Raw genomic sequence first — 17,911 nt, forward strand, 5'->3', positions numbered from 1 at the left:
TGCCCTGAACACCTCCTGAGGGAGACGCCCGAACCACCTCAGCTGGCTCCTCTCGACGTGGAGGAGCAGCGGCTCTACTCCGAGCTCCTCCCATGTGACTGAGCTCCTCACTCTGTCTCTAAGGGAGCACCCAGACGCTCTGCAGAGGAAACTCATTTCAAGCGCTTGTATCCACGATCTTGTCCTTTTGGTCATTACCCAGAGCTCATGACCAGAGGTGAGAGTAGGAACAAAGACTGACCGGTAAATCGAGAGCTTTGCCTTTTGGCTCAGCTCCCGCTTCACCACAACGGTCCGATACAGCGACCGCATCACTGCAGACGCTGCACCGATCCACCTGTCAATCTCACGCTCCATCCTCCCCTGACTCACGGCCACATGTCGCTCCTTCGGGCTGAGCCCGGCCCGAATGAGAGAGAATTTCCACACATGACACAGGACTGGATCTACAATAATGAGACAAGACATATTTTTCAAAGTTCCATCCATCCATCCATTTTCTTCCGCTTATCCGGGGCCGGGTCGCGGGGGAAGGCCCGGCCACCAGGCGCTCGCTGGTGGCTGGCACTGGAGGTGAGGAGAAACCAGGATCATGTCCTGCTCCAAAGGGGAAGGGGATCTGTGTCCATGAGTGTGACTCTGACCAGAACTGTCCTGGTGTTCTGAAGAGCTGAAATCACATCACTCACTCCACTGTAAATAAACCAGAATCCAAACCAGGATCATGCCCTCCTCCACTTCATCACCACCACCACCCCCACCCGTGTGAAGATGAATGTGCAGCAGACTGCGAGTGTCCCAAGAACCTCAAATGCTGCTACGTCGGCTGTGGACGCCAGTGTGTGTGCCCTGTACACATATAAATACACAACAGAACCTGCTGATGTGTGTCCTGTTTTACTTTCTGTTTAATAAAGACGACACACTTCAACACTGAGTTTTCTTGTTGTTCTTTTAAACTGTTTCACACAGATTTATATTTCATCATTTACCTTTTTAATGTGTTTAGTTTGTCGGTTTTGGGTTTAATGTCACAGATTTGCACACAAACCTTAAAGGACACTGCAGCAGTTTATTCAGTTCATACATTCATATTTCCAGGGCCCGAATATTTATGTATTTATTTATTTGTTTATTTATTTCATTCATAAAGTATAAAAGAATGAGAACTTTGCACATTAGTTACTTGAGACGGTGCGTTGGAGCAGCCCAAGAACATAGAGAAAAATCCCCCACACCGTCTTACCTGCAAATTGTGAGATTTATTCAGACAAACTGTGAAATGTTTTTGTTTTGTTTTTCGAGGTTTTCGTCAGGCAAATAGAATGAGAGCTCAGGTGGTCATCTTAAATAGGGTGTGGCTGGCACCCAAGGGCGACAGGTCCTAAAGAAACAGTGCACCCAAAACCCCATAATTCAAAACAACTAAGACAATCAACATACAGTGTAATAATAATAATAATAGAAAAATCATTGAATAACAATAAGAAGAATATCTGGATACATATAGACATAGACGGGTTTAGTCCTGGTTTCGCCCTGGTTTAGTCTTGGTTTAGTCCTGGTTTAGTCCTGGATTAGACCTTGATTAGTCCTGTTTTAATCCTGTTTCAGACCTGGTTTAGTCCATTTTTGTTTAGATTTCGTCACATTTACATCCTCGTACTTTTACCTTTAGTCTACGTGATCATGATTTGTAATATGATATTTAAAATAGTTTATTAAAATCACATGGGCCTGTGTCTGTGACTTTAAGGTTCATTTTGTGGTTTTGTGATTTTACAGTTTTGCAGTGAAATATTCAAGGCTTCTACACAAGTGACAAACCCACAACTAACACAGAGTCAAAATGTAACATTAAACAATCGTCTCTAATTTATAAAAACAAATAAAGATTTCTGCGGCGTCTGTGTCTGTTTACGTCTCAAGGTCCAACGATTAGATCTGAATTCGCCCTCGTTATTTTTTGCTCCACTAATGACGTCCACATCTACAGATTTTTACACTCGCTCGTTTAATCAGCGCAGATAAAGTGTTTTATTTTGAAACACAGAGTTCTTTCTGACCCGGTTTTATCTCTGTGTGAGTCTCCGGGATGAGATGAAGGACAACAAAATGATAAATGTGACAAATCAACACGTCGACCTGATTTATGATTAAGTCAAATAAGTAGGCTGAGTAAGTCGTCCTAAAAGTAAATGTAAGTAAACTATGTAAGAAAGTCGATTTATTTTTTTGTGTGTTATTTGTGCAAGTAGATTTATATTCTTGTACAATGGAATCATAACTAACAGGGGGACTGGTCCACGGCCCAGGGGGTTGGGGACCCTTGATCTCGTTTACTCAAATACAAAGTAAATCATGACAGAACCACGCAGCTCTAAACATTATTCATGTATGTGTCCCAGGAAAAGGTTTGATTTGGGGGATTTTTACACAATAAAATTGACACAACAAAACAAAAAACTGTTTATTGAATCTACCAAGTGTCAAATCAGTCATCAGTAAATCATATCAACTGGAGTTTATTTACACTTTGATTGAGGTCAACATGAAGTAAATGATGAGTGAACTGTAGATTATCAAGTGGTTGTGCTGATGTGAGCTTCAGCGGGGCGGCTCTACAACAGCTTCAGGTGAATAAATAGAAGCTGTTCATGAGCTGAACATTTGTGTCTGTGTCTGCAGTGATGAAGATGAAGCACTCCGCCCTCTGCGTCCTGACTCTGGCTCTGGTCTTCGTGACTCTGCTCTCTGCTCACACAGGTCAGTCCATTTCACTTCACAAAACCTTCAAGCCTTTAAACATTTGTAAAGACGAAATGCTGTTTGGTACAGAAGCCCTGAGCGGCAAGAGAGAGAAAAAAAAGGCACTTTTTTTTTCTCTTGTGTTTTTGTTATCTTTGAAAAGTTAGACTATATATATATATATATATATATATATATATATATATATATATATATATATAATATATATAATATTTTTTTTCAGTATTGTGGGATGTCACAATTGATCAAATGTTTCTTTGCTTCTTTAATGCAGTGGTCCCCAACCTTTTTAGCTCCACAGACCGGGTTTATGTCCGACAATATATCACGGACCAGGGACTGCAGCGGCGCGGCATGATTTAGTCCTGGTTTAATTCTATATTAGTCCTGGTTTAGTACTGGTTTAGTTCAGATTTAGTCCTGGTTTAGACCTTAGCACCACCATGGAGACATCTATTGGCTTTTTTCATACATTTTAATCTCTTAAATGTTCACAGTTGTGCCTAAGGACAAACCGGGATCATGTCCTGCTCAAAAGGTGAAGGGGTTCTGTTTCCCTCCGTGCGACTCTGACCATGACTGTCCTGGTGTTATGAAGTGCTGCTCCAGCAGCTGTGGGAAATCCTGCGAGTTGCCAGTCTTAGGTAAAACTCTCTTCAGTGTTTGTTTGGTTCATCTGGAATTTCAGCTCATTTCTGAACAATCAGACAGAAATTACATCACTCACTCCACTGTAAATGTTTTTATTTGACTCTGGAGACTCCGGACATCAGAAAATGATTTTTTGGTTTTTATGCTGTTTATCTTCACAGGGCCCAAACCAGGATCCAAACCAGGGTCATGCCCTCCTCAAATGCTTCCCTTCTTTCCTCACCACCCCCACCACCCCCACCCATGTGAAGATGAATGTGCAGCAGACTGCGAGTGTCCCAGGAACCTCAAATGCTGCTACGTCGGCTGTGGACGCCAGTGTGTGTGCCCTGTACACATATAAATACACAACAGAACCTGCTGATGTGTGTCCTGTTTTACTTTCTGTTTAATAAAGACGACACACTTCAACACTGAGTTTTCTTGTTGTTCTTTTAAACTGTTTCACACAGATTTATATTTCATCATTTACCTTTTTAATGTGTTTAGTTTGTCGGTTTTGGGTTTAATGTCACAGATTTGCACACAAACCTTAAAGGACACTGCAGCAGTTTATTCAGTTCATACATTCATATTTCCAGGGCCCAAATATTTATGTATTTATTTATTTGTTTATTTATTTCATTCATAAAGTATAAAAGAATGAGAACTTTGCACATTAGTTACTTGAGACGGTGCGTTGGAGCAGCCCAAGAACATAGAGAAAAATCCCCCACACCGTCTTACCTGCAAATTGTGAGATTTATTCAGACAAACCGTGAAACGTTTCGGCACGAGGTTTTCGTCAGGCAAATAGAATGAGAGCTCAGGTGGTCATCTTAAATAGGGTGTGGCTGGCACCCAAGGGCGACAGGTCCTAAAGAAACAGTGCACCCAAAACCCCATAATTCAAAACAACTAAGACAATCAACATACAGTGTAATAATAATAATAATAGAAAAATCATTGAATAACAATAAGAAGAATATCTGGATACATATAGACATAGTACATATATATTCACCCAAATATAAAATATTACTATTATTATTATGTCACGTACACATCTATATATACAGTGTTGTGGAGTAACAGATTACATGTACCAGAGTTACGTAATCAGAGTACAAATCTGAGTAACTGTATTCAGTTATAGTTACTGTGTAAGTGAGTGGTAATTAGATTACAGTTACTTTGTTGAAATAAATGGATTACATGACGGTATTTTCCTGTTTTCACATTTTGGGCTTTTTTTTTTTTTTTGGGTAATTCCACTCATTGCCAGACACTAAACCTGTCACTGCCCGAGACCGGAGTCTTCTGTGTGTGGACGTGGGCGGAGTCTGCTGGGAGCACCTGCCCCCATCTGCAATCAAGTCTGCTACAAATGCCCAGCTCTCCTGCCAGACTCTGCCAGGTTGTTTCGTCTACCTGATGGTGATCTTCCAGTCGGCTCAGTTTTTGATTCTACTTCACTTTCAGTTTACTTACCTGCATTTTTGAATTTCCTAGTTCCTGCTGTCGAAGACTCCTGCATTCCGGCTCCTGGCTCCTCATTCCTCCACCGCCTCTTCCTCCCTGGTCAATAAACCTTTGTTACTTTTGTATTTGTGGTTCTCGTTTTGAGTCTTTTTTGGGTCCACTCCTGTGGTGCATAACAAAACCAGGTCTAAACCAGGTCTAAACCAGGACAAAACCAGGTCTAAACCAGGTCTAAACCAGGACAAAACCAGGTCTAAACCAGGTCTAAACCAGGACTAAACCAGGTCTAAACCAGGACTAAACCAGGTCTAAACCATGTCTAAACCAGGACTAAACCAGGTCTAAACCAGGACTAAACCATGTCTAAACCTGGTCTAAACTCTGTCTCAAACAGGATTTAACAGGACTAAATCCTGCTGTGTGGACGTGTCTCCTTCTCTTCTATCAAGAATATTTTTAATTTGGTTCAGTAAACTCTGGGCTTTTTATTTTCTTTTATCAGGACAAAATATCTTATGTGAAAATATTCTCGTCGTTGCTTCTCTACAGAAAATCAAGTAATCAAAAGTATTCAGATTACATAACTCACCTTAAGTAACTTAAAGGGATAGGTCGGGATTTTTGACATAAATCTGTGTGTCGTCCCCCGTCAGCAGTGTCGTGCATCAACACTGACTTTACCCCCGACAGCGTCCGGTGAGCCCAGATACTGGCCGTTTTCGGTGCTGACGAAAGTCGTCCGGCAAGTTGTGCTCGGGACAGAATAATAAAGCGTTTTTCTTCTCAAAACAACATGTGTTCAAAAGAGTGACACATTTGCATCACAAAACCATCGTCGCCTAAAAAGTCAGACCTCATTATCGCTTGGCACTATTTTCTTTCCGTTCGTATCACCTGGTTCACTTTGTTTACTGCTCGGAATATTAGCGACAACAACATGTCTGATTACAACACCAACAATAAAGACTTTGCCTTTAGCTCAGAGCCAAGGGGAGATCTTTGTGAACCCGAATATACTGATGCCGAATTTCGCCAGATGGAGTTAGAACGAGCAGAGAGAGAAGAGAGAAAGAGAAGTGGAACAAGTTGAATCTGGAGCCGTGAGAGACCGAGTGAGCCACAATCACCATCACCTCATTTATAAACTCGTACACAGCGAACATAGAGTCTCCACTGTGACTGAAGCATGGACGACTAACAGAAACATGGAATCATCCACACGTCCACGTCGCTGCTGCCAACAGTGTACGTGACATTTACAATAGTAATAACAGTCGACTTATAAAGTTACGTTTTGTAGAAGCTTCACTGGTGATATGACACTGAGTGATTTACTGCACACAGAGTTACAGCTGATTCTTGAACCTGTTCTCTTGTAAACACAGCGGCACTTCTTCCTTCTTCTTCTTACCTGGTTTGGTTTCCACATTGAAGTCTAAGGCAAGAAGCCAAAGTTTCCTCAGCGCAAAGTCCGTGACAGGAAAACGGTGACATGTGCGTGGAGATTCAGCCAGATTTTTGTTGTTACAGCCTGGATAATCAAGAGTTCGCACCATTTTTTTAGATATATTCTTATGTGTCTTATACTAACTTATATACTTATGGCTCTAGCTCTCTCGTTAGCTCTCTCACGTCGCGGTCTGCGCATGTAAACACTGCCGAACAGCTGCAGAAAGTGATGGATTCGTGTGCGGCTGTCAGCTGGCGGCAGCGCGCAGTGATACGAACGGAAAGAAAATAGTGCCAAGTGATTATGAGGTCTGACTTTTTAGGCGACGATGGTTTTGTGATGCAAATGTATCACTCTTTTGAACACATGTTGTTTTGAGAAGAAAAACACTTTATTATTCTGTCTCCAGCCAACTTGCCGGACGACTTTCGTCAGCACCGAAAACGGCCAGTATCTGGGCTCACCGGACGCTGTCGGGGGTAAGTCGGTGTTGATGCACGACACTGCTGACGGGGATGACACACAGATTTATGTCAAAAATCCTGAACTATCCCTTTAATGGATTCTCTTACAAACTACATTTTGGGCTATGTAATCTGTAATCTGTAGGGGAATATATTTTAAAAGTCACCTTCCCAACACTGTTTATATACACAATGGATCTTAAAATCGAGCCCATGTCCAACCCACCAGAAAAAAGAGACTTAATGATATCAGAAATGCAAACAGATGCTTAGATTAAAATCATCACTGAATCCTTTTGGAGCTAAAGTTTGAAAGAGTATGAGGGGGGGGGGGGCTTTTGTGGCTTTTGTGACCGATACCAAATGACCCATGGCCCGGTTCTGGTTCTGCTCCGGGTGTTGGGGACCTGTAGTTCTGTTGTGCTGTTGTTTTGTTGAAGTTGGTGAGATCAGGTGAAAGGAGCAGGAAGCAGAAGTAACAATCAAATAATGTGATTTGATTAGAGCAGCACAAATGAAAATGTGTCTGATTGTGTCGGTTTGAACTGTGTGTCACACACAGAGCGCTCGTGTGTGATTGACACGTGTCTTTGGCATTTTTTGCCCTAACAACATGAAACAACATGAATGAAGATGTACAATGAATCCTTCTCTAAAAACATTTCAGTACTGAGTGAAATGATGCAACTTTATTAGTGATGTTTGGCTCAGAGTGTGTGAAAAACCCTGACCCTAACTGGAAGTTGATTGAGTGAAGTAATAAATAATAAAACGTCTCTCCAAATTGATGAGTCCACAGAACATTTTAACTAATCTGATCAAATCTGAAATTCTCTTTTTCTCTGAAGATGAAACCAGTGTCACTTACAGACAAATCAGAGTCTGGAGAGAAGAATGAGACAGAAAACTCAGTTTGGACAGAACATTATTGAAGCTGCAGGATCTGGACGGCTGCTGCGTACGTTTGGCCAATTCAACTCCATCTCCACCCGGCTGCACGTCCACTCGTTATGTCTGTACTTGTGTGTTGATTATGTGCTGATGTGGCGGAGGTGTTTGTGTGTTTGCGTGTGTTGTATATATATATATATGTATATGTGTGTGTGTGTGTTTGTGTGTGTGTGTGTGTGTATATGTGTGTGTGTATATATGTGTGTGTGTGTATATATGTGTGTGTATATATGTGTGTGTGTGTGTGCATTAGTTCCATACTATGCCTCAGTTCAGGAGCAATATAAATCTGTGTGAAACAGTTTAAAAGAACAACAAGAAAACTCAGTGTTGAAGTGTGTCGTCTTTATTAAACAGAAAGTAAAACAGGACACACATCAGCAGGTTCTGTTGTGTATTTATTTGTATACAGGGCACAGACACTGGAGTCCACAGCCGCTGAAGCAGCATTTGAGGTTCTTGGGACACTCGCAGTCTGCTGCACATTCATCATCACACGGGAGGAGGTGAGGATTTGGAGGAGGGCATACTCCTGGTCTGGATCCTGGTTTGATCACTGTGAAGATAAACAGCATAAAAACAGTCTCAGTGTTATTTTTACATGAACAGAAAAAATCTGATCATTTTCTGATGTCCGGAGTCTCCAGAGTCAAATAAAAACATTTACAGTGGAGTGAGTGATGTGATTTCTGTCTGATTGTTCAGAAAAAAGATGAAATTCCAAATGACCTAAACAAACACTGAAGAGAGTTTTACCTAAGACTGGCAACTCGCAGGTTTTCCCACAGCCGGTGGAGCAGCACTTCAGAACACCAGGACAGTTCTGGTCAGAGTCACACTCATGGACACACTTCCCAAACCCCTTTTGAGCAGGACATGATCCTGGTTTGTCCTTAGGCACAACTGTGGACATTTAAGGGATTCAAATGTATGAAAAGTCTACAGATGTTTCCATGGTGGTGCTAAACAAGATCTAAAACTGATCTAAAACAGGACAAAAACAGAACTAAACAAGTATTTTTCTTAAAAAAAAAAAAAAAAAAAAAATCCTAAAAATTTAATAAATTTAAAAATTCTTTTAAAAAAAGGGAAAAAAATTCATAAAAGAAAAAAATGTTTTTTTAACTTTAAAGACAACGATAACACAAGAGAAAAATGCAAAAACTAGAGAAAAAAAATCATTTTTGAGTTGTTAATGCAAAATAAAACAAACAAACAAAAAACTAATTAAGACTTTATATATATTATATATATATAATATATATAATATATATATTATATATATATATATATACATATATAAATATATGTAAATTGAGCCCAAATGAAGTGCCTCTTTCTCTCTCTCTCTCTTGCCGCTCAGGGCTTCTGTACCAAACAGCATTTCGTCTTTACAAATGTTTAAAGGCCTTGAAGGTTTTGTGAAGTGAAATGGACTGACCTGTGTGAGCAGAGAGCAGAGTCACGAAGACCAGAGCCAGAGTCAGGACGCAGAGGGCGGAGTGCTTCATCTTCATCACTGCAGACACAGACACAAATGTTCAGCTCATGAACAGCTTCTATTTATTCACCTGAAGCTGTTGTAGAGCCGCCCCGCTGAAGCTCACATCAGCACAACCACTTGATAATCTACAGTTCACTCATCATTTACTTCATGTTGACCTCAATCAAAGTGTAAATAAACTCCAGTTGATATGATTTACTGATGACTGATTTGACACTTGGTAGATTCAATAAACAGTTTTTTGTTTTGTTGTGTCAATTTTATTGTGTTAAAATTCCACAAATCAAATCTTTTCCAGGACAAATATATGAATAATGTTTAGAGCTGCGTGGTTCAGTGATATTAAAACATACAGAGGGACTTTTGGATGATTTACTTTGTATTTGAGTCAACGAGATCAAGAGTCAAGAGTCCCCCAACCCCCCGGGCCACGGACCAGTACCCAGTACCAGGACTAATCCAGGTCTAAACCAGGTCTAAATCCAGAACTAAAACCAGGTCTAAACCAGGTCTAAACCAGGTCTAAACTGGTCTGTGGAGGTAAAAAGGTTGGGGACACTGACCTGGATAATGGAAAGAATTGGATTTCAATAATCGTGGAAAAAATGTAAATATGATGTAAATGTGGAAGTGGAACGACCTGTTAAGAACTTTTACTCACGTAACTGACACAGAGAAATAATAAAACATATTTCATTTTTAGATTGGGCAGTTTATTTATTTCCAAGTGACAATGAGGAGAGAAAAAACAAAACCTGAAACCTGAAGTTTTTCTTTTGTTCATGTTCATCTTGAGATTCACTTCAAACACAGAAAAGTTTGTTTTAGTGACACATATTTTTATCAAACAAAGCGGCGACTCATAGTTTAGATAAACGTGTTTGTCTGATTGTTTGTACTTTTCTGTTCTTCAGTTTTATCTTTTATCAGTGACACAGTGAGTGTGTTTTCATGCATCAGTGTCCTGGTTATGATCAGGTTTTTGAGGTTTCGTCGTGGTGCATGTAGACGCAGTTTTCCAGTGTCAGTGTCCCGGTTTCAATATCCTGGTTTCAGTATTCATGCTCGGTACCAAACGACCCATGGCCCGGTTCTGGTACTTGGCCCGGTTCTGGTTCGCGGCCCGGGTGTTGGGGACCTCTGTGGTAGAAGAAGAGCCAGAGTGTTGTGCTGTTGTTTTGTTGAAGTTGGTGAGATCAGGTGAAAGGAGCAGGAAGCAGAAGTAACAATCAAATAATGTGATTTGATTAGAGCAGCACAAATGAAAATGTGTCTGATTGTGTCGGTTTGAACTGTGTGTCACACACAGAGCGCTCGTGTGTGATTGACACGTGTCTTTGGCATTTTTTGCCCTAACAACATGAAACTTGGCACTGCACACGCCCGACCCATGAGGACGACACCCACCAAATCTGAGACGAGTCGGACGAGAAACAAACCAACAAACCAACAGGAGGAGACACAGACGGACGCTTCTTGCATTAATAGATAAATAAACTTTTGGTGCTTGTGCATTTGTAAGATTATGTCAAGAATCTGTGATTCTGCATTTGTTCATGTCACAGAGACGTGAGTGTCGCGGTTTCTCAGCGCTCGGAAACAGCACATCCTGAATACTGACATGACCGGAATATCCTCGGGGTCTCCTCTGGGGGGACCCTGAGGTGTTCCCAGGCCAGTCCAGAGACATAGTCCCTTCAGCGAGTCTTCCCCCGGGGGCCTCCTCCTGGTGGGACATGAACACCTCCCAAGGAGACGCCCTCTCCATGTGGAGGAGCAGCGGCTCTACTCTGAGCTCCTCCCGTGTGACTGAGCTCCTCACCCTGTCTCTAAGGGAGCACCCAGGGTCAGGTCTAAATTAGGTGCAGATGTCGCCCTCTGCTGGTGAATGGTGAGATTACACTGAATTATGAATCTGAAATGTAAAATGGAATAAACCAGGGTGACCAGATGAGACTGACAGAAATTCAGGGCGCAGTTTTTTTGTTTGTTTGTTTGTTTATTTATTCGGGGAGGCCATGGAGAAGGACTATCGGACGGCCTCAAAGAGATTCTGGCAAACCGTCCGGCGCCTCAGGAGGGGAAAGCAGTTCTTCACCAACACTGTTTACAGTGCGGGGGAAGAGCTGCTGACCTCGACTGGGGACGTTGTCCGGCGGTGGAAGGAATACTTTGAGGATCTCCTCAATCCCACCGTCACGTCTTCCGAGGAGGAGGCCGAGGCTGGGGACTCGGAGGCGGACTCATCCATCACCCTGGCCGAAGTCACTGAGGTGGTTGGCAAGCTCCTTGGTGGCAAGGCTCCGGGGTTGGATGAGATCCGTCCTGAGTACCTTAAGTCTCTGGATGTTGTGGGCTGTCTTGGCTGACACGCCTCTTCAACATCGCGTGGCGGTCGGGGACAGTACCTCTGGACTGGCAAACCGGGGTGGTGGTCCCTCTGTATAAGAAGGGGACCGGAGGGTGTGTTTCCAACTATAGGGGGATCACACTTCTCAGCCTTCCCGTAAGGTCTATGCCAGGGTACTGGAGAGGAGAATCCGGCCGATAATCGAACCTCGGATTCAGGAGGAGCAGTGTGGTTTTCGTCCTGGCCGTGGAACACTGGACCAGCTCTACACTCTCCATCGGGTGCTCGAGGGTCATGGGAGTTTGCCCAACCAGTCCACATGTGTTTTGTGGATCTGGAGAAGGCATTCGACCGTGTCCCTCGTGGTGTCCTGTGGGGGTGCTCTGGGAGTATGGGTCCGGGGCCCTTTGCTAAGGCTGTCCGGTCCCTGTATGACCGGAGCAGGAGCTGTGTTCGCATTGCCCGGCAGTAAGTCAGACCTGTTCCCGGTGCATGTTGGACTCCGCCAGGGCTGCCCTTTGTCACCGTTCTGTTCATTGTATTTATGGACAGAATTTCTAGGCGCAGTCAGGGGCGGAGGGGGTCCGGTTCGGGGACCACAGGATTTCATCTCTGCTGTTTGCGGACGATGTTGTCCTGTTGGCTTCATCGAACCAGGACCTGCAATGTGCACTGGGCGGTTTGCAGCCGAGTGTGAAGCGGCTGGGATGAAGATCAACTCCTCCAAATCGAGGCCATGGTTCTCGACCGGAAAAAGGTGTCTTGCCCTCTCCGTGGTGGTGGGGAGTCTTTGCCTCAAGTGGAGGAGTTCAAGTATCTCGGGGTCTTGTTCACGAGTGAGGGAGGACGGAACGTGAGATTGACAGGCGGATCGGTGCAGTTTCGGCAGTGATGCGGTCGCTGTATCGGACCGTTGTGGTGAAGAGGAGCTGAGCCGATAGGTCTTGATTTACCGGTCAGTCTTCGTTCCTACTCTCACCTCTGGTCATGAGCTCTGGGTAGTGACCGAAAGGACAAGATCGCGGATACAAGCGCTTGAAATGAGTTTCCTCCGCAGGGTGGCTGGGCGTCTCCCTTAGAGATAGGATGAGGAGCTCAGTCACACGGGAGGAGCTCGGAGTAGAGCCGCTGCTCCTCCACGTCGAGAGGAGCCAGTTGAGGCTCGGGCATCTGTTCCGGATGCCTCCTGGGCGCCTCCCTCGGGAGGTGTTCTGGGCATGTCCCACCGGGAGGAGGCCCCGGGGAAGACCCAGGACACACTGGAGGGACTATGTCTCTGGACTGGCCTGGGAACACCTCGGGGTCCCCCCGGAGGAGCTGGAGGACGTGTCTGGGGTGAAGGAAGTCTGGGAGTCCCTGCTTAGGCTGCTCCCCCCGCGACCCGGCCCCGGATAAGCGGACGAAAATGGATGGATGGATGGATGTTGGTTTATTTGTTCTGTTTTGTTTTTTTTGCAACAATAATAATAATAATAGAATTAATGATCATTTATCGTCTGTGAACTTCACCCAGAAAACCTAAATAAACTCCACAGCAGGTGACTGAGTGAGTTGACACTGTAGAAGAAAAACATCAAATAAACTGAATAATGGTTGGAGTAAATGAATGAAGATGTACAATGAATCCTTCTCTAAAAACATTTCAGTACTGAGTGAAATGATGCAACTTTATTAGTGATGTTTGGCTCAGAGTGTGTGAAAAACCCTGACCCTAACTGGAAGTTGATTGAGTGAAGTAATAAATAATAAAACGTCTCTCCAAATTGATGAGTCCACAGAACATTTTAACTAATCTGATCAAATCTGAAATTCTCTTTTTCTCTGAAGATGAAACCAGTGTCACTTACAGACAAATCAGAGTCTGGAGAGAAGAATGAGACAGAAAACTCAGTTTGGACAGAACATTATTGAAGCTGCAGGATCTGGACGGCTGCTGCGTACGTTTGGCCAATTCAACTCCATCTCCACCCGGCTGCACGTCCACTCGTTATGTCTGTACTTGTGTGTTGATTATGTGCTGATGTGGCGGAGGTGTGTGTGTTTGCGTGTGTGTGTGTGTGTGTGTGTGCATTGGTTCCATACTATGCCTCAGTTAAGGAGCATGGTCTGGGGGCTGTTCTCTTTTTTTTCTCCTCCTCATATCCTCATGTTTTGCTGCATTGTTTTCTTCTGTCTACTGGTCCGGTCCACGTCTAGTCGGCCCATGTCGTGTCTTATGTGTTTGTAAATGTACGGACGGGGCGACAGGTCCAACATCGATTCCTTTGTGTTTCTTGTACATGTGAAGAAACTGACAAATAAAGCTACATCAATACTCAACATTATTTAAGCAGTTATGAGACTGACAAAGTGATATCTGGGCACAGGACGTATGAATGTATGAACTGAATAAACTGCTGCAGTGTCCTTTAAGGTTTGTGTGCAAATCTGTGCCATTAAACCCAAAGCCGACAAACTAAACACATTAAAAAGGTAAATGATGAAATATAAATCTGTGTGAAACAGTTTAAAAGAACAACAAGAAAACTCAGTGTTGAAGTGTGTCGTCTTTATTAAACAGAAAGTAAAACAGGACACACATCAGCAGGTTCTGTTGTGTATTTATATGTGTACAGGGCACACACACTGGCGTCCACAGCCGACGTAGCAGCATTTGAGGTTCTTGGGACACTCGCAGTCTGCTGCACATTCATCTTCACACGGGTGGGGGTGGTGAGCAACGATGTGAAGCATTGGAGGAGGGCATGACCCTGGTTTGGATCCTGGTTTGGGCACTGTGAAGATAAACAGCATAAAAACAAAAAAATCTGATCATTTTCTGATAAAAACATTTACAGTGGAGTGAGTGATGTGATTTCTGTCTGATTGTTCAGAAATGAGCTGAAATTCCAAATGAACCTAAACAAACACTGAAGAGAGTTTTACCTAAGACTGGCAACTCGCAGGTTTTCCCACAGCCGGTGGAGCAGCACTTCAGAACACCAGGACAGTTCTGGTCAGAGTCACACTCATGGACACACTTCCCAAACCCCTTTTGAGCAGGACATGATCCTGGTTTGTCCTTAGGCACAACTGTGGACATTTAAGGGATTAAAATGTATGAAAAAGTCTACAGATGTTTCCATGGTGGTGCTAAACAAGATCTAAACCAGGACTAAAACAGAACTAAACCAGGACTAAATCATGCCGCGCTGCCGCTGTCCCTGGTCCGTGAATTATTGTTGGACATAAACTGGTCTGTGGAGCTAAAAAGGTTGGCGACCACTGCATTAAAGCAAAGAAACTTGTGATTCTGTAAATTGTGATGGCCCACGATATTGGGGGGGGGAGATGTATGTCAATTGAGTGTATGTGTTGTTTTTTTTTAGCAATGGCAATTTTTTTCCGGAAAAAAAAACAACAACAAAAAAACAAAATAAAATAAAATTAAATAAAAATCCTAAATGAATAAATAACAAAAAAAAAATTCCTAATAAAAAAAAATCCTAAAAAAAAAAGTCTTTAACTTTTTAAAGACAACAAAAACATAAGAGAAAAACACAAAAACAGTACAGAGATTTTTTTTTTCTTGAGTTGCTGATGCAAAATGAAAAAAACAAACCAAACAAAAAACAAAAAACTTGCCTTTTTTTTGTTTTTGTTTTTTGTTTTTTTTCTCTTGCCGCTCAGGGCTTCCGTACCAAACAGCATTTCGTCTTTACAAATGTTTAAAGGCCTTGAAGGTTTTGTGAAGTGAAATGGACTGACCTGTGTGAGCAGAGAGCAGAGTCACGAAGACCAGAGCCAGAGTCAGGACGCAGAGGGCGGAGTGCTTCATCTTCATCACTGCAGACACAGACACAAATGTTCAGCTCATGAACAGCTTCTATTTATTCACCTGAAGCTGTTGTAGAGCCGCCCCGCTGAAGCTCACATCAGCACAACCACTTGATAATCTACAGTTCACTCATCATTTACTTCATGTTGACCTCAATCAAAGTGTAAATAAACTCCCGTCACGCAGAAAGTGCAGCTGTTAGATTCGATACACAGGTTATATGAGAAATACATTTTATATATATATATACATACACACACATATATTTCCCCCCCCCACTGGCGACAATGGAGGAGGGTAATGGAGAATAAAAAATTGTCACATTATATTACTACTAATTGTTTAAATTAAATTAAAATGAAAAATAGGATATTCATCAGCACAATGGTATAATTTTGAAATCCTTTGGTGAGTTACTTTGAAGGGGGTGGTGAGCTCCAGGTTGGAGACTCCTGATCTAAAGTCTCAAAAGTATTGAGCTAATCAACAAAGTGAAAAACCTTCTAAATCAAAAGGCTCTTTACATGTCGTATCGATCACTCATACTTCACACCTGACACTTTGTACTGAAATTTGGGGCAACAATGACCAAACTTTACTTCTTCCCCTTTTCAAATGACAAAAACGTGCTGTGAGAATAAAACATGAGGCTGGTTACCTGGATCATACAAATGAAATTATAAAAATGTTTTGAGTGAAATTCTACACTGCTTTGCTTTTGTATAATAGAAACAAAAATATGTTGCCATTAAAGATCCAAAAACTGTTCAGTACATGAAAAGTACACGATTAATGAAGGGGACAGGGTCAATTTAAAATAAAGTCTGTGAGAACCACCAGGAAAAAAAAAAAAAAAAGGTTTGGGTTAAAATTATATTTAGTTTGCACAGTATGTCATTTATTTTACTGTATGTAAATGTTTGTAAAGTTCTGTGATCAATGTTCAGAAGCAAAACATCATTTTTGAAACTGTCACGAGCAGGTTTGGGTTCATATGAGTTTTTTCTTCTTCCTTTTGGAGAAATGTGCTTTTCTCTTGTTCACACTGTTTATGTAGTAAATATGATTATTGTTTCTCTCTCAGCACAAACTCGAAATAAAAACAAATCAATCAATCAATAAATATTATTTCACTGTGGAAGTGGACTGACTTGTTAAGAGTTTTTTCTCTGATACAGAGAAATAATAAAACATATTTCGTTTTTAGATTGGGCAGTTTATTTATTTCCAAGTGACAATGAGGAGAGAAAAAAACAAAACCTGAAACCTGAAGTTTTTCTTTTGTTCATGTTCATCTTGAGATTCACTTCAAACACAGAAAAGTTTGTTTTAGTGACACATATTTTTATCAAACAAAGCGGCGACTCATAGTTTAGATAAACGTGTTTGTCTGATTGTTTGTACTTTTCTGTTCTTCAGTTTTATCTTTTATCAGTGACACAGTGAGTGTGTTTTCATGCATCAGTGTCCTGGTTATGATCAGGTTTTTGAGTGTCCCAGTTTCCTCATGGTGCATGTAGACGCAGTATCCCGGCTTCAGTATCCGGGTCATGAGAAACCACAGGTGAGGAGCCTCCTGAGCTTCTTGTGCTAAAGATGTTCATTGGTGTTTTTTGCCCTAACAACACAAAACTTGTCGCTGCACACGACCGTCCTGTTAGGATGACACCCTCTGAATTTGAGATCAGTCGGACGAGCGGTTCCAGAGACAAACCAACAGGAGGAGACACAGACGGACGTTTCTTGTATTAATAGACATTTTTTCATTCATTCATTTCATTTTTCATTTTTTCATTTAGATTTATTTTTGGCGCCTGAGTATTTTTAACTGTGATTCTGCATTTGTTCATGTCACAGAGACGTGAGTGTCGCGGTTTCTCAGCGCTCGGAAACAGCACATCCTGAATACTGACAAACTGGAACATGGATAATAACCGGGACACTGATGTAAACACACTCACTGTGTCCAAACAGAACATAAGTGCAGCACAATAAAAGCACAGGCTTCTTCCAGGACGCTCACACCACGCTGATGTGTAAACATCTCAACATTCTCAGCAACACCTAAAAAAAACCCAATAAAACCCAAACCTGAGACGCTGAGGTGAGATCTGCAAAACACTACTGCTCCATTACTGGTTCTGTTCAATAAACTGGATACAGGACAGAAAAACCACGTCCAGACGACGTCATTATAAATCTAAAAATGATTCATTTTTAATTAATTCATTAATCATTGCATTGATATAGTGACTTTCAAGACACACAAAGCACACACAGCACACACATACACACACACATACACACATACACACACACATCACACACACACATACATACACACACACACACACACACATACACACACACACATACACACACACACACACACACACACACACACACACACACACACACACACACACACATACACACACACACACACACACACATAACACACACACACACACACACACACACATATACACACACA

The 17,911-nt window shown here is 42.2% G+C and overlaps 5 protein-coding genes across 5 annotated transcripts in view; 3 read left to right on the top strand and 2 right to left on the bottom strand.

The window, feature by feature from the left end:
- The window catches only part of noc3l (NOC3-like DNA replication regulator), a 12,739-nt gene extending 11,808 nt beyond the window's left edge, over positions 1–931 (top strand). The window contains exon 21 of the mRNA XM_055150509.1: positions 1–931. This exon is cut by the window's left edge and continues 813 nt beyond it. The gene's annotated coding sequence lies outside the window, so the exon portion shown is untranslated.
- A 1,759-nt stretch (positions 932–2,690) lies between these two features.
- Positions 2,691–4,834, top strand: LOC129407821 (WAP four-disulfide core domain protein 2-like). The gene is made up of 4 exons (XM_055149958.1): positions 2,691–2,766; positions 3,267–3,413; positions 3,582–3,751; positions 4,685–4,834. The coding sequence occupies exons 1-4, from the start codon at positions 2,691–2,693 to the stop codon at positions 4,832–4,834; spliced, it is 543 nt and encodes a 180-aa protein (XP_055005933.1).
- Positions 4,835–8,144: 3,310 nt separating this feature from the next.
- LOC129407822 (WAP four-disulfide core domain protein 2-like) lies at positions 8,145–13,856 on the bottom strand. Its single transcript, XM_055149959.1, has 4 exons — positions 13,778–13,856; positions 9,188–9,265; positions 8,503–8,649; positions 8,145–8,302 (listed from the first exon to the last, which is right to left on the bottom strand). The coding sequence occupies exons 1-4, from the start codon at positions 13,854–13,856 to the stop codon at positions 8,145–8,147; spliced, it is 462 nt and encodes a 153-aa protein (XP_055005934.1).
- Positions 13,857–14,201: 345 nt separating this feature from the next.
- On the bottom strand, positions 14,202–15,422 carry LOC129407823 (WAP four-disulfide core domain protein 18-like). The gene is made up of 3 exons (XM_055149960.1): positions 15,348–15,422; positions 14,526–14,672; positions 14,202–14,374 (listed from the first exon to the last, which is right to left on the bottom strand). The coding sequence occupies exons 1-3, from the start codon at positions 15,415–15,417 to the stop codon at positions 14,202–14,204; spliced, it is 390 nt and encodes a 129-aa protein (XP_055005935.1). The 5' UTR covers positions 15,418–15,422.
- Positions 15,423–15,704: 282 nt separating this feature from the next.
- Positions 15,705–17,911, top strand: part of LOC129407824 (WAP four-disulfide core domain protein 2-like) — an 18,231-nt gene continuing 16,024 nt past the window's right edge. Inside the window, exon 1 of the mRNA XM_055149961.1 lies at positions 15,705–15,714. Within this exon, the coding sequence (XP_055005936.1) occupies positions 15,705–15,714 (10 nt within the window). The remainder of the gene's footprint in view (positions 15,715–17,911) is intronic.

Source organism: Boleophthalmus pectinirostris, unplaced genomic scaffold (assembly GCF_026225935.1).
Source record: "Boleophthalmus pectinirostris isolate CB_2022bp ecotype Guang Dong unplaced genomic scaffold, ASM2622593v1 HiC_scaffold_14, whole genome shotgun sequence".
NCBI lineage: Eukaryota > Metazoa > Chordata > Actinopteri > Gobiiformes > Gobiidae > Boleophthalmus > Boleophthalmus pectinirostris.

Bases quoted from the DNA above. Each gene is read 5' to 3' on its own strand.
- LOC129407823 (XM_055149960.1), bottom strand. From the start codon at position 15,417: ATGAAGCACTCCGCCCTCTGCGTCCTGACTCTGGCTCTGGTCTTCGTG. The intron at 14,673-15,347 runs GTCAGTCCATTT...AAATGTCCACAG, and splicing joins TCTGCTCTCTGCTCACACAG to TTGTGCCTAAGGACAAACCA. The intron at 14,375-14,525 runs GTAAAACTCTCT...TTATCTTCACAG, and splicing joins CTGCGAGTTGCCAGTCTTAG to TGCCCAAACCAGGATCCAAA.
- LOC129407821 (XM_055149958.1), top strand. From the start codon at position 2,691: ATGAAGATGAAGCACTCCGCCCTCTGCGTCCTGACTCTGGCTCTGGTC. The intron at 2,767-3,266 runs GTCAGTCCATTT...AAATGTTCACAG, and splicing joins TCTGCTCTCTGCTCACACAG to TTGTGCCTAAGGACAAACCG. The intron at 3,752-4,684 runs GTACACATATAA...ACTCATTGCCAG, and splicing joins GACGCCAGTGTGTGTGCCCT to ACACTAAACCTGTCACTGCC.
- LOC129407822 (XM_055149959.1), bottom strand. From the start codon at position 13,856: ATGTTGGACCTGTCGCCCCGTCCGTACATTTACAAACACATAAGACAC. The intron at 9,266-13,777 runs GTAGACAGAAGA...CTGTGTCTGCAG, and splicing joins ACTAGACGTGGACCGGACCA to TGATGAAGATGAAGCACTCC. The intron at 8,650-9,187 runs GTCAGTCCATTT...AAATGTCCACAG, and splicing joins TCTGCTCTCTGCTCACACAG to TTGTGCCTAAGGACAAACCA.